The sequence below is a fragment of the Solenopsis invicta genome, chromosome 16, assembly GCF_016802725.1.
Source record: "Solenopsis invicta isolate M01_SB chromosome 16, UNIL_Sinv_3.0, whole genome shotgun sequence".
Taxonomy (NCBI): Eukaryota; Metazoa; Arthropoda; class Insecta; order Hymenoptera; family Formicidae; genus Solenopsis; species Solenopsis invicta.
The window spans coordinates 21,224,373-21,240,426 of NC_052679.1; the positions used below are offsets into that span (position 1 = coordinate 21,224,373).

General features: G+C 32.1%; 1 protein-coding gene across 1 annotated transcript; it reads left to right on the plus strand.

Moving 5' to 3' along the window:
- The first annotated feature begins 1,081 nt into the window (after positions 1 to 1,081).
- On the plus strand, positions 1,082 to 11,907 carry LOC105194811. Its single transcript, XM_039458777.1, is given in 15 exon segments — positions 1,082 to 1,511; positions 3,842 to 4,041; positions 4,331 to 4,618; positions 4,697 to 4,857; positions 4,935 to 5,063; positions 5,137 to 5,338; positions 5,440 to 5,522; positions 7,870 to 7,979; positions 10,267 to 10,369; positions 10,371 to 10,548; positions 10,806 to 11,015; positions 11,094 to 11,242; positions 11,340 to 11,468; positions 11,542 to 11,719; positions 11,821 to 11,907. Coding segments are annotated over 15 exon segments (2,247 nt in total). The 5' UTR covers positions 1,082 to 1,471.
- The last annotated feature ends 4,147 nt before the right edge of the window (positions 11,908 to 16,054 follow it).

Sequence of the window (16,054 nt, forward strand, 5' to 3'; positions counted from 1 at the left end):
ACAAAAAATTATTTGATCCGTTTAATTCCGGCTTATGCATGATCCATGTTGACTGACATCAGAATACCGCAGACGCAGGATTGGAACTGTCATAATCGTGTTCTTCGAATACTCGAGAAGTTGGAGAACTCGACGTAATCGGGCGAATCCGAGGATCTTCTTAAAGGCGTTCTTTCCGTAATATCTCGCATTTTTGTCGCACAGAAATACGGTTAAATAATATGCAGAATTCCACCTGCGGCGGTTGACAGACGAGGCTCCTTCTCGCTTAGCAATTTGGTCTCCCTTATGTGATTTACCTTGTACGATTTACACATCTCTCGCATGAGTGATCGATATCTACAAGTGATCGAGCTTTTTCGGTACTACATTTACAATAAATTTTTATTTTAAATTACAATCGCAATGCTAACACCGCACAGTCAAACTTTATCCTTCTGCGAAGAGAACTTTACTAAAAAGTTATTGATAAAAGAAAACCGATAAATAATTTAAAATAATACTTTTTTAAATAGGGAATCTTTTTTTAAAATTTTAACGAATTTTAATTTGTTACTATCTGGAAGATTTTTGGTGCGCACTTATGTATGATTTTCATATTTTGTATTAGGGTGCAAAAGAGAATCCAATAAAGTCTTGAACTCAAAATGGATTACTTATGGCTCACACGCTCACGCGGTCTATCGTTGGTTGCAGAACGCAAATCGAGAATCAAAAGTCGAAAGTGAAACATGAGTTGCCTCGCCCCATTCTCTCTTTTGCAGTGCAAGAAGTCTGCGTTTCAATATACGCAAGCGATCACGCATCACAGTTTGTAACAATCACGTTATCTTGCCAGTCGTTAACCGAAAAGTTCCTGAAATTAAATAGTTTTTCTTTTCACATAAGTCTTTTATTTTGTATAATACTTTTAAATTAATGTATATGAGTATGCTTAGAAATCTTCCACTTCGATATAAAATATTATTGTTGATTTTATGTTTAAAAATACATTATGAAGAAATAACAGAAAGAGATATAAATAAAGCAGTTTAAAGACGTTACAAACACTTAAAATAATGTAATATCAATGATAAACTCACTTTAATTTAAAACTTGCAAAATGCAAATTGCAAAAAATAATTGTAAAATAGCCAATCAACGTCTTGAAATAAGTAATTACGTCGCGCGGCAAAAGTTGGATCAAGTTTGAATTTTGAATGACTCGTGCCCACAGTAGGCCTATTCTCCAACTTTATAACGACAATTTGGTATCGTTACAGCGTCGTTGCGCAGATATTATACATGGTAGAAAAGCTGCGCAACGACACGTAACGATATCCCTAGCAGACTTACAGAATAGCGCCACAGGACTCAGAGGACATAGCAAGGCTTGTTACCTAACACGTGGCCACGTCACAGCATAAGTAGAACCCACGTGCTGGGCACGAGGTATACAGAAGCATCAGTCCTTTTTGGATAGCCGAGAGAAATGGCCGCTTTGATTCCGAAATATACTCTACAAGCAGCAAGTAAGATTGTCGTGTCATTTACGCCTTCTAATATATGATATTTTGTTCAAAACAGAGTTACACGATCGCACAAATAATACATTAAAATGACACAATTCACTGGTTGGCTGCGTATCAGTTCAGGGTGATTGTGAATAGCGTGAAAAAGCGCGGTTGGAATTGCTGACGCAATTCAACTCAAGTTTTAATTTTACATAAAGACTTACAAGGGCAACCCTCGACATGTACACCACCGATTGTAATAAAATTTTTGGGTATGTAATACGCGCGCACGCACGCACGCACGCACACACACACACGCGCGCGCGCGCGCGCACACACACTCACGCACGCACGCACGCACGGACGCACGGACGCACGCACGCACGCACGCACACACACGCACACACACGCGCGCGCGCGCGCGCACACACACGCACGCACGCACGCACGCACGCACGCACGGACGCACGGACGCACGCACGCACGCACGCACGCACGCACGCACGCACGCACGCACGCACGCACGCACGCACGCACGCACGCACACACGCACACACACACACACAAGCACACGCACACACACACACACAAGCACACGTACGCACGCACAAAGATATAAGTAATGAATATATCGGATTAAAAGTTTTTAAAACTGTATATTATTCGACATTTTTTTCAAAAAATTCTTTACATTCTTTAATTATGATAAAAATAATTTTAAATTATTAAAATAAATATAGTCAGTTAATTCCAACATAGTTATATGTTACAAATAACGTTATAAATTAATCTTAAATCGTTATTTAGATTTTATAGAATATTATAAAAATAATATTTTCAGTTTGTTTATTTTGTTATACAAAGAGAATTGAATAAGAAAATAACTTTTCGTTCTTTATTCAAGGTATTAAATAAAGGATTATTTATTCATTATTCAAGAATGACCAATAACGAATAAATTTTTATTCATCATTTACAAGAGATTGAATAACAAATACATTTTTATTAAATATTTAATAAAAATATATTTGTTATTTGACCACTTCTAAGTAATGAAGAAGTAAATTATAATTATATTTACATTTTTAAATTTTTATTATTTAAATAAAGTATTATTCAATAATGCCCATCCCATGCAGGTGTGTAGTATTTACTCACACGTTTACTATAGTAAAGCAGTTCGTTGCATAACTTAGGCATTTTCGACAAAATAACGATTAAATATTTCTAGAATTTATAATACTGTTACAGAAGAATGATTGTTAATAATAGACGCAGCGTGGGGTGTTAAGACGACGACCCGTATGCTTGGGGTCAGATCATGTTCAATCCCCCCCAAACATTTTTTTATTTAAATCTTACATTTTTAAATTGTTAGACATAATTTTTAAACCGTTATTAATTGATTTATATAAAACATTATTTTTTAAAATTTCAAGGAATTTAAAAATGCTCTTCTATCATTAAGTAAATTCAAATTTCTCATAAACACATAAAATATATTTGCAATAAAAACTTATAACGACTGTTTCAAGAATGTCAAAATAAGTATTTTTATATATCATTATACCTTCAACCTATAACAAACCATAAAGTTTTAATTGTTTTTACGATAAGTATCACTCAAAAACTGTAAACTTATTGTAAAACGGTCGTAATAAATGTTTAATGCAAATATATTTCTTGTTTAAATTTTGTTAAGTTTTTTATTCTTGTATTATATATTTTTTGTGTTTATAACAAATTTTAATTTAATTATTAATGAAAGATTATTTTTAGGTTCTTTGATTTAAAAAAAAATAATATAATTTATATTAAATAATTAAAAACAGTTAAAAAATTATATATAACAATTTAAAAATACGAGATTTAAATCAAAAATGTCTCATCCGCGGAAATCGAACCTAGGAACCCAAGCGTACGAATAAACGTCCTAACATTCCATATTACGTCGCTTACACAACTATCGTTATACTGTAATGATACTATAGATGATGGAAATATTTAATTGTCATTTTCTCGAGAATGCCAAAATTGTGCAACGGACGGCTTTACTACAGTAAAGTTATGTGTAAATACTACACAATACTACACTCATAAAATTTTATTAAAATCGGTGATTTACATGTCAAGAGATCCCTTTGTTTGCATTTCGCACATATTTTGAGAATTACTACATAACTTTTGGTAAAATGATCGTATCGTCCTGTTGCAAGTAAAGAGATGCGTACCAAATAACGACTGATCTGAATAGATTAAAATCGCGCGTAAATTTCTTCACCAGCATGCCGTGTGAAAAATATTGTTTTGCAATTTATGTTTACACTTGTGTTTTGCATGTATTCCAGGAAAGCAGATAACATGCATCGCGGCAGTTGCGATGCAGACGAATCGATACTCATCACAGTCGCAAATCATCGAAAATCCAACTATCATTCCTTTAAAGAAAGGCACAGAGGGTAGCTCCATCAAGATAGCAACAGTGTTTGGTTCCAATGGATTCGTTGGACCTTATTTGTGCTCAGAGCTTGCCAACGATAAAATTCAGGTATATACACAGATTTTAATAATTAAACTAGATTGCTACCTAAGACTTGAGACTTGCGTCGCATAAGGTTTCTTCTTACATAATGCACCTAGTGCAGTAATCTAGTTTAGCACATTGTAGAAAGTGTATCTACCACGATTTAGTATTGATATCTGTGTAACATATGATACGTTAAAACGAAGGAAGCTGAAAAAACCAGTTTATATTATATAATAATAACAATTTCTATAGCAATATGTTAATTGAAATATAAGCAGCTTTTCAATTGATTAATATGCTTTATTTGTAGCTCATACTGCCATATAGAACTCCCGGCGGACCTAGATATTCTTACACCAACCTGCCGATCAAGCCCAAGTATCATAGGTATGATCTGCGTTGTGATGAATCAATAAGAAAATGTATTAAGTACTCCGATGTCGTTATCAATATGATCGGTAGTAATTTGGAAACTAAAGAATTCGATTTTTACGACTTGAATGTTCGGGGACCCAGAAGAATCGCCAGAATATGCAAAGAAGCCAATATCAAGCACTTTATCCACATGTCTGCCTTAAACGTGGGCGATCATTTGGAGGTAAATTGAACTACGTTTGTATTTAAATTATAGCAAACTCTCATGATTTTCTTGCATTGATAATAATCCTGTGTTCAGTCACATGTATTGAAAAACGGTTCTCCGTTTCTACGTACAAAATGGGAAGGTGAGTGTGCAGTACGAAGAGAATTTCCCAAGGCTACAATAATTCGACCCTCGGATATATGGAGTCCCGAAAATCGTTTACGTTTGTATGACACAATAAAAAATATTTATGGGTAATTTTGCATAAAAGTAAATTTTTTAATATTAAAAATTCTTTACAAAATCTTTAATAACGCAGTATTTTATATAGTTTATTAACTTGGTACAAGATTAAAGAAACGGAAAAACAGCCGGTGGCTGTATATGATGTCGCCCAAGGTATTGCAGCTATCGTAGAAGATCCTGAGGACACAGCTGGCCAAATTTACCAGTTTGTCGGGTATGGACTATTACATTTGATTGTATTGTTATTCCGATTGCTTTTGCAAAATGTTAATATTTTATTTACGCAGGCCGAATCGTTATAAACTGTTTGAATACATGGCGTTGGATCGTTCAGATGATGTATCCGAAGACGATTGCAGAAGATTCAACTCATTTCGCTCGAGGTTTCGTTTTCAGAGAAAACATGTTTTGTTTCACGAAAATGCTTATGGGTTTGATGTGAGAGTACGTTGCCGCAAAGACTACTTCACCAGCAATCGTGTAACAACCGTATGTTTTAATTTTATTAGGCGAGAACATATACAAAGTAAAAATAGATATAAGCAATAAATAAAATAATACTATTGAACATAATATTGTGTGATTTACAGCAAATGATATCTGATGAAGTATCAGACGAATGGCCAAATTTAACAGATCTTGGCATCGCATTAACGCCGATAATAGAAGAATAAACGCGCTCAAAAAAATTTCAACTTATAAAGACTGTCGATACATGTTTTTTGTTCCTGCACGAGAATTTTGCTAGAACTGAACTGAACTAGTGCAAAACAGAACTGACGAGTGTAACAATGCAGGCAAAGAATAGAAAACGTTCTATAAAAATACAAAATCCAATGTAATAGAACAAAAACTATCAATTATAACAAAATATTACACGCTTATAGAGAATAAAACGTATATAAAATATCTCTGAAATATGTAATAAAATTTGGTAATTTTGCGACCGCGCGTGAAATTTGGAAACAAATAAAATTGATAATTTAAAAAATTATAAATTTATACAAAAAATTATTTTATCCGTCTAATTACGTCTTATGCATGATCCATGTTGATTGACATCAGAATACCGCAGACGCAGCATTGGAACTGTCAAAATCGAGTTCTTCGAGTACTCGAGAGGTTGGTGAACTCGACGTAATCATGCAAATTCGTGAATCTTCTTACAAGGGCAACACACATAACCTAGGTCACTGATTTTGATGAAACTTTACAGTTATGTAGTTTTAGTATAGAAGTACTAAATGCTAAACGGAGACGACGCACTATTCAACTGTGGACGCAAAATCGCTGTTTTAATTACACCATACATCTTTTATGCCGCAGCATTGAACTAGTTTGGCAAGTAGTAGCGTGGTGTGGCGGACTGCGGTAGCGGCTATAATTTTGCAGGTCGCGGGTTTGATTCCACAAGTTTTTCTTTTCTTTCACCTAGTACTTTTATTGTTACTATATATATATATATATATATATGAAATATTACTATATATATATATATATATATATGAAATAAAATATATAATACATAATATGTAGATATAGATATAATAAAAATCTTCTCTGCATTCGAACTTTTGTTAGTTTACTTTATATACATTTATATATATACATAGATTTATCTAGGTAGCGAGATATTTGTATGATATATTTGAGAGATAATATGCATATTTATTTATGTGTAAGTACAAAAACAATTACAAATGAATTTATTCGTCGTCTTGCTCTGTAATTTTGCACACTTTCATCAAAATCGGTGACCCGAGTTATGTGTGTTGCCCTTGTTAGAGGCGTTCTTTCTGTTATACCACGCATTTTCGTCGCACAGAAATACGGCTAAATGATCTGCAGAATTCCACCTGCGGCGATTGACAGGCGAGGCTCCTTCTCGCTTAGCAATTTGATCTTTCTTATGTGACTTACCTTGCACGATTTACACAACTCTCGCATGAGTGATCGATATCCACAAGTGACCGAGCTTTTTCGGTACCACATTTACAATAAATTTTTATTTTAAATTACAATCGCAATGCTTACGCCGCACAAACAAAGTTCATCCTTTTGCGAAGAGAACTTTAAGAAATTATTGATAAAAGAAAAACGATAAATAATTTAATATAATATTTTTTTAAATAGAGATTCTTTTTTTAAGATTTTAACAAATTTTAATTCGCTGCTATCTAGAAGTTTTTAGGCGCGCACTTATGTATGATTTTTATATTTTGTATTAGGGTGCAGAAGAGAATCCAATAAAGTCTTGAACTCAAAGTGGATTACTTATGGCTCACACGCTTACGCAGGCAATCATTGGTTGTAGAAGACGAATCGAAAATCAACAGTCGAAAGTGAAACATGAATTGCGTCCCCATATTCTCTCTTTTGCAGAGCAACGAGTCTGCGTTTCAATATGCGCAAACGATCACGCATCACAGTTTGTAACAATCACGTTATCTTGCCAGTCGAAAGTCGAAAAGTTCCTGAAATTAAATAGCTTTTCTTTTGACTTAAGTCATTTATTTTGTAAAATACTTTTAAATTAATGTATATGAGTATGCTTAGAAATCTTCCACTTTGATATAAAATATTATTGTTGATTTTATGTTTAAAAATACATTATGAAGAAATAACAAAAAGAGATATAAATAAAGCAATTTAAAGACGTTACAAACACTTAAAATAATCTAATATCAATGATAAATTCACTTTAATTTAAACTTGCAAAATGCAAATTGCAAGAAATAATTATAAAAATAGCCAATCAACGTTTCGCAATAAGTAATTTTTGTCGCGCAGCAAAAGTTGGATCAAGTTTGAATTTTGAATGACTCGTGCTCTCAGTAGCGGGATTCTGTAACCCTTTAGCGACAATTCGGTATCGTTACAGCGTCGTTGCGCATATATTATACATGGTAGAAAAGCTGCGGAACGATACGTAACGATATCCTTAGCAGATTTACAGAATAGCGCCACAGGACTCAAAGGACATAGCAAGGCTTGTTACGTGCCACGTGGCCACGTCACAGCATAAGTAGAACCCACGTCCTGGGCACGAAGCACACAGAAGCATCGGTCCTATTTGGATAGCCGAGAGAAATGGCCGCTTTGATTCCGAAGTATACTCTACCAGCAGTAAGTAAGACTGTCGTATGACTTACGCCTTCTAATATATGATATTTTGCTCGAAACAGATTTACACGATCGCACAGATAATAAATTAAAATGACGCGATTCACTGGTTGGCTGCGTATCAGTTCAGGGTGATTCTGAATAACGTGAAGAAGCGCGAGAAGGATTGCTGACGCTGACGCAATTTATTTCAAGTTATAATCTTACAACAAGACTTACAAGGGCAACCCTCGACATGTATATCACCGATTTTAATAAAATTTTATGGGTGTGTAGTGCACGCACGTACGCACACAGACACGCACGCGCGCGCGCGCGCGCGCGCGCACACACACACACACACACACACACACACACACACACACACACACACACACACACAACACACACAAGCACACATACGCATGCACGAAGATATAAGTAATGCATATATCGGATTAAAAGTTTTTAAAACTGTATATTATTCGACAACATTTTTTTCAAATAATTCTTTACATTCTTTAATTATGATTAAAATAATTTTATTAATAAAATGAAAAGAGTCGGTTAATGCCAAGATAGTTATATGTTACGAATAACATTATAAATTAATTCTTATTCATTATTTAGAATTTATAGAATATTATAGAATATTATAAAAATAATATATTCAGTTCGTTTATTTTATTTTTCAAAGAGAATTAAATAAGAAAATAACTTTTCGTTCCTTATTCAAGATGTATTAAATAAAGGATTACTTATTGTTCAAGAATGACTAATAACGTTTAAATTTTTATTCGTCATTTTCAAGTAGTTGAATAATGATTAATTTTTTATTTATTATTCACAAATAGCTGAATACCAAATAAATTTTTATTAATCATTTACGAAAGGCCAAATAACGAATAAATTTTTATTCATCATTTACAAGAGATCGAATAAAATATACATTATTATTAAATATTTAATAAAAATATATTTGTTATCTGACCACTTCTAAATGATGAAGAAGTAAATTATAATTATAATTACATTTTTAAGTTTCTATTATTTTAATAAAATGTTATTCCATAATGCTCATCTCAGGTGTGTAGTATTCAAACACCCCTTTACTATATGTAGTAAAGCTGTTCGTTGCTTAATTTAGGCATTCTCGAGAAAATAACGATTAAATATTTCCAGAATTTATAATATTGTTACAGAAGAATGATTGTTGATAAGCGACGTAGCATGGGGTGTTAAGACGTCGACTCGTATGCTTGGGATCCGATCATGTTTGATCCCCCCCAAACTTTTTTTATTTAAATCTTTCATTTTTAAATTATTAAACATAATTTTTAAACCATTTTTAATTATTTTATATAAAACATTATTTTTTAAAACTTCAAGGAATTTAAAAATGGTGTTCGATTATTAAATAAATTGAAATTTCTATTTTGATAAACACATAAAATATATTTGCAATAAAAACTTATAACGACTGTTTCAAGAATGTCAAAATATGTATTTCTATGTATCGTTATACCTACAACCTATAACAAACCATGAAATTTTAATTGTTTTTACGATAAGTATCACTCAAAACTTTAAACTTATTGTAAAACGGTTGTTATAAATGTTTACTGCAAATATATTTTTTGTTTTTATTTTTTTAATACTTATATTCTTTTATTTTATTTTTTTTTGTGTTTATAACAAATTTTAATTTAATTATTAATGAAAGATTATTTTTAGGTCCTTTGATTTAAAAAAAAATAATATAATTTATATTAAATAATTAAAAACAGTTAAAAAATTATATATAACAATTTAAAAAAACGAGATTTAATTCAAAAATGTTTAATCCGCGGAAATCGAACCTGGGAACCCAAGCGTACGAATTAACGTCCTAACATTCCATATTACGTCGCTTACACAACTATCGTTATTCTGTAATGATACTATAGATGCTGGAAATATTTAATTGTCATTTCCTCGAGAATGCCAAAATTGTACAACGAACGGCTTTACTACAGTAAAAGTATGCGTAAATACTACACAATACAACACTCATAAAATTTTATTAAAATCGGTGATATACATGCCAAGGGTTTCTTTAGTTTGCATTCCGCATATATTTTGAGAATTACTACGTAACTTTTGGTAAAATGATTGTATCGTCCCAGTTAGGGACGATAAAGGAAGTAAAGGGATTCGTATCAAATAACAACTAAACTGAATAATAGATTAAATTTGCCCGTAATTTATTTACCATGCCATGTGAAAAATATTGTTTTGCAATTTATGTTTACACTTATGTTTAGCGTGTATTCCAGGAAAGCAGATCACATGCATCGCGGCAGTCGCGGTGCAGATAAATCGATACTTATCACAGTCGCAAATCATCGAAAATCCAACCATTCCTTTGAAGAAAGGGAGAGAATCGTAACGCCAACAGGATAGTAACAGTGTTTGGTTCAAATGAATACGTTGGGCCTTATTTGGTCTGTCAGCTTGCCAAGATTGATACTCAGGTATGTACACAAACTTTTATACTTAAACTAGATTGCTATTTAGGACTTGAGACTTGCGTCGCATAAGGTTTCTTCTTATATCATGTACCTAGTGCAGCAATCTAGTATAGCACATTGTAGAAAGTCTATCTACCACGATTTAATATCTGTGTGGGTACATCTGATACCAGTTTATACCAGTTTATATTATATAATAGCAACAATTTCTACAGCAATATGTTGATATGATTGAAATATAAGCAGCTTTTCAGTTGATTAATATGCTTTATTTGTAGTTCATATTGCCATATAGTACTATCTTTTATTTCGAAGACCTGCCGACCAAAGCTCAGTATCTTGAGTTTGATCTGCATGACGATGAATCAATAAGAAAATGTATCGAGTACTCCGATGTCGTTATCAATCTAATCGGTAGTAATTCGGAAACTGAAAAATTCGATTTTCACGAGTTGAATGTTGAGGGACCCAGAAATATCGCCAGAATATGCAAGGAAGCCAATATCAAGCACTTTATTCATATGTCTGCCTCAAATGTGGACGAACATTTGAAGGTAAATTAAACTACGATTGTATTTAAATTATAGCGAATTCTCATGATTTTCTTGCATTAATAATAATTCTGTGTTCAGTCACGTGTGTTGAAAAACGGTTCTTGGTTTCTACGTACAAAATGGGAAGGTGAGTGTGCAGTACGAGAAGAATTTCCCAAGGCTACAATAATTCGACCCTCAGATATGTGGGATCCCGAAAATCGTTTGTATTTGTTTGACACAGTAAGGTATTTATCAAAGTAATTTTCAATCAAGGCATAGAAATAAATTTTCTAATATTAAAGATCCTTTACAAAATCTCTAATAATACAATACTTTACACAGTGTATCAATGTGGAAGAAGGTTAAAAGAACGGAAAAACAGCCAGTGGCTGTATGCGATGTCGCCAAAGGTATTACAGCTATCGTAAAAGATCCTGAGAACACAGCTGGCAAAACTTACCAGTTTGTCGGGTATGGACTATTACATTTGTTTGTATTGTTATTCCGATTGTTTTTGCAAAATGTGAATATTTTATGTACGCAGGCCGAAACGTTATAAACTGTTTGAATACGTGGCGTTGATTCGTCGCACACGCGATCTATTCGATGACGATTGCAGGACATTCAACTTTGAATCTACTCTAATTAGCGAATTGCGTACTAAATTCCCTGTGAGAGAAGTTGTAATTCGAAAATTCACCAATAGGAAAAATTTAAAAAGGGTATGTTTTAATTTTATTAGGAGAGGACATATGCAAATTAAAAATAGATTTAGGCAATAAATAAAATAATACTGTTGAACATAATATTGTGCGATTTACAGAAGGTGATAAGGTATCAGACTGATAAAGTATCAGACAAATTGCCAACTTTAACAGATCTTGGCATCGCATTAACGCCGATGGAATAATCGCGCTCAAAAAAATTTAAACTTGTAAAGACTATCGATATATGAGGTTCGTTTTTTGTTCCTGCACGAGAATTATGGTAGAACTGAACTAAACTAGTGCAAGTCAGAAATGACGAGTGTAACAATGCAGGCAAGGAATAGAAAACGTTCTGGAAAAATACAAAATCCAATGTAATAGAACAAACCTATCAATTACGATACAATATTATAGAGAATAAAACGTATATAAGATATCCCTGAAATATTCAATAAAATTTGATAATGTCGCGGTCGCGCGTGAAATCTGGAAACAAATAAAGTTAATAATTTGAAATTTAGAAATTTATACAAAAAAATTATTTGATCCATCTAATTCTGTCTTATGCATGATCCATGTTGACTGACATCAGAATACCGCAAACGCAGCACTGGAACTGTGACAATCGCGTTCTTCGAGTACCCGAGAGGTTGGCAAACTCGACGTAATCAGGCAAATCCGAGGATCTTCTTAGAGATCTTCTTTCTTTATATTGCGCATTTTCGTCGCACAGAAATACGGCTAAATAATATGCAGAATTCTGCCTGCGGCGATTGACAGACGGGGCTCCTTTTCGCTTAGCAGTTTGATCTACCTTATGTGACTCACCCTGCACGATTAACACTAGAGCTCTATATTATAAGAGTAGCGCAATCGCCGTCCTGTTGAACCTAATGCTGATTGGCTGAAAAATATGGAAACTCACTGAATGCTCATTTGATGAGAGATTTTTAGGTTCATCAGTCGACATCGCTAAAGATAAAAGCGCTCTTATAATATAGAGCTCTAATTAACACCTCGCCTGAGTGATCGATATCCACAAGTGCTCGAGCTTTGCCCGTACCATATTTACAATAAATTGTTATAAATTACAATCGCAGTGCTTACACTGCATAGTCAAACTTCATCCTTCCGCAAAGAAAACACTAAGAAATTATTGATAAAAGAAAACTAATAAACAATTTAAAATAATTTTTTTTTAATAGGAAATCTCTTTTTAAAATTTTAACAAATTTTAATTGTTGTTATCTAGAAAATTTTAGGCGCGCAATTATATATGATTTTTATATTTTGCATTAGGGTGAAGAAGAGAATCCAATAAAGTCTTGAACTCAAAGTGTATTACTTATAGCTCACACGCTCACGCAGGCAATCATTGTTTGCAAAAGGCGAATCGAGAATCAACAGTCGAAAGTGAAACATGAGTTGCCTCGCCCCATTCTCTCTTTTGCAGTGCAAGAAGTCTGCGTTTCAATATACGCAAGCGATCACGCATCACAGTTTGTAACAATCACGTTACCTTGCCAGTCGTTAACCGAAAAGTTCCTGAAATTAAATAGTTTTTCTTTTCACATAAGTCTTTTATTTTGTATAATACTTTTAAATTAATGTATATGAGTATGCTTAGAAATCTTCCACTTCGATATAAAATATTATTATTGATTTTATGTTTAAAAGTACATTATGTAAAAATAACACAAAGAGATATAAATAAAGCAGTTTAAAGACGTTACAAATACTTAAAATAATATAATATCAATGATACATTCACTTTAATTTAAACTTGTGCAAATTGCAAGAAATCATTGTAAAAATATTATTTTCGCATTTAAAAACTTTGTTTAATGACTTTTTTTAGATAATAATTAAGCCATGAATACATGAATTATATATTGTCAATTCTTTAATTATTTCAGTAGATAAAGTTTCTGTCAGTGTTAATAAAGAGCAATGTTTACTTTTCAAAAAATAAGGAAGTGTTACTTAAGGAAATCTATGTTGCTATTGACGACTTTCCTTTAATTATCGCAAAAAAAATAAAAAAATGTTTTATGTTAGCAAATAGGTAATACATATTTACTTCTAAATATTCTGGTTTATACACGTTCATAAGAGCTTTGCCTGCAACACATTCTATGAATATTCCTTGCTTACGTGTCTTTTCTACATACTTTAAAATCGTTTGCATGCGTTTTAGTAATTAAAGTAAATTTATGTATTTTTATATTATTTTAATTATTATATAAATTTATATAGTACTCTTTTTATTTTAATCAGTGTATAAATACACGAATATGATACTTATACAAAAAGATAAGAAAATTTTAAATATTAAGTTCTTTACCATTGTCCGGCAGATTTATCTGCTCAAATATTGAACCAAAAAGAAATTTATCGACTTGGGGAATGTTTTTTAGTTTTTGTTGTATATCATATTGGTAATAGACTATCAACATAACTCGGGAAATCACAATAATGCAAAGAGTGTAGTGCCAAAGAGATGAAATCCATTTCTCGTGATCTGCGAATACTTCAAATAATAATTTAAATTACCAAATAAAAATATACATTTAATTAGATTAGATAAAATGAAACTACATTAATATTATACCAAAAAAACTGCACTGTTTTCACCGTTACTATATCTGCAATACTGAGTTAAAATATTTCTAAAAGATAATTTTCAATTGCGATAAATTTTATTTGGCTTTATAATATTAAATGCTGTTTAATAGATAATTCCTTATAATTCCCTGTGAAGCAGAAATTATATTAAATGTTATATTAAAAGAACTGTTCAACATTTGTATAACTTTTAGGCTTGAAATTGAAATGTATAGGTGTTCATATCTATTTTGCCGTTTCTATTCTTCACTTCACTACTGTTTTGTTAAAGTAAAGGTACCGAATTAATTTATACATCTAATAAGTAGTTGAATATAGAAAAAGAGTTTGATTTATTTAAAACAAATATGCACATTGTGAAACATTAATTATTAGAAAAGATTTAAATAAGATTGCAACAAAACTTTAATATTATCTTGTAGTACGAAAAAAATACTAAAAAAATATAATAAATACAACTAAAACATAATTTACTTAAAAATTTTAATTTATATAACATTTATAAAGATAATTAACGTAATTAGTACTCAATATAATTTAAAAATGGTTTATTGATATGCCCAGATGAACTATTTTTTTATACGTCGCCACGATAATCGCTATCACATTTCCATTTTGATCAATTATCGGACCCCCCGACATTTCGCTCTAGAAAAATATGAAATTATTACTATAATAAAAATAAACATAATTATAATATTATTTAGAATTATTTACTTACATGCAGTGATAGGTAATAGGTATTCATGTCCTGGGATGAACATTTTTTGCTGTAATTAATACCGGAATTTACTATATTAATGTTTTCCGGGAATCCGATTGAGAATATTTTATCTTCCACCTTGACTTTTTCAGTGTCGCTTCAATCTAACTTTGGAAAGACCTGCGACAAGATAGTGCAATTTAGTAATATACAAAAAATAAGAAATTGCATACAAAAATTATCTTATTTTATTGCATAGTTTGTAAAACTGCAACATCTAAATTTTGGTCAGTGGCTACAACTTTCGCTTTGCATGTTTTGATAAGTTGTGCAGGCACATCTATGTAAAAAAAGATGTAAAAGATATTATTATATAATAGAATAAAATGGCTTGGAAAGAAAAAAGGGAATTCACTTTTACCTCAACTATTTTTGTGTTCTTCACTACATGTTGGTTGTTCACGATTAATCCACTTTTTTAAATAAAATATCCTGATCCCAAAAATAAGAGCCAGCATTTTTCTCCTTTTTTTCCGTTGATAACTTGTTTTCTACAAACAAAAAAAAGTAAACAGTTGCATACTTATTTAAACAAATAAGTAACAGAAAAGTTATTTCAGATAATATTCCAAATTTGTGAAAGATAGTGAAAAAAGATCTATAATTACACACACACACACACACACACACACACACACGCACGCACACGCATACGCGCACGCGCCCACGCACACGCATGCACGCGCGCGCGCGCGCGTGTGTGCATTTATTTATATAAATAATGTTTTAATTATATATATGTTTAATTTTTTAATAACATTTATTCACCTAATCTATCAGATATATACACATATTAGTACAAAGTGTTCACAAATCATCACGAGGGATCAATTCGCAACAGTCGCGAAAGTCAAGCATCGTCCACCGCGGTCACAACTTTTGGACGGGTGGCCACTTGGGAATTTCCGAGAAAAAAATTCCGAGATACTTATTTGCGAAAATTCTTTTTTTATATGCTGCAA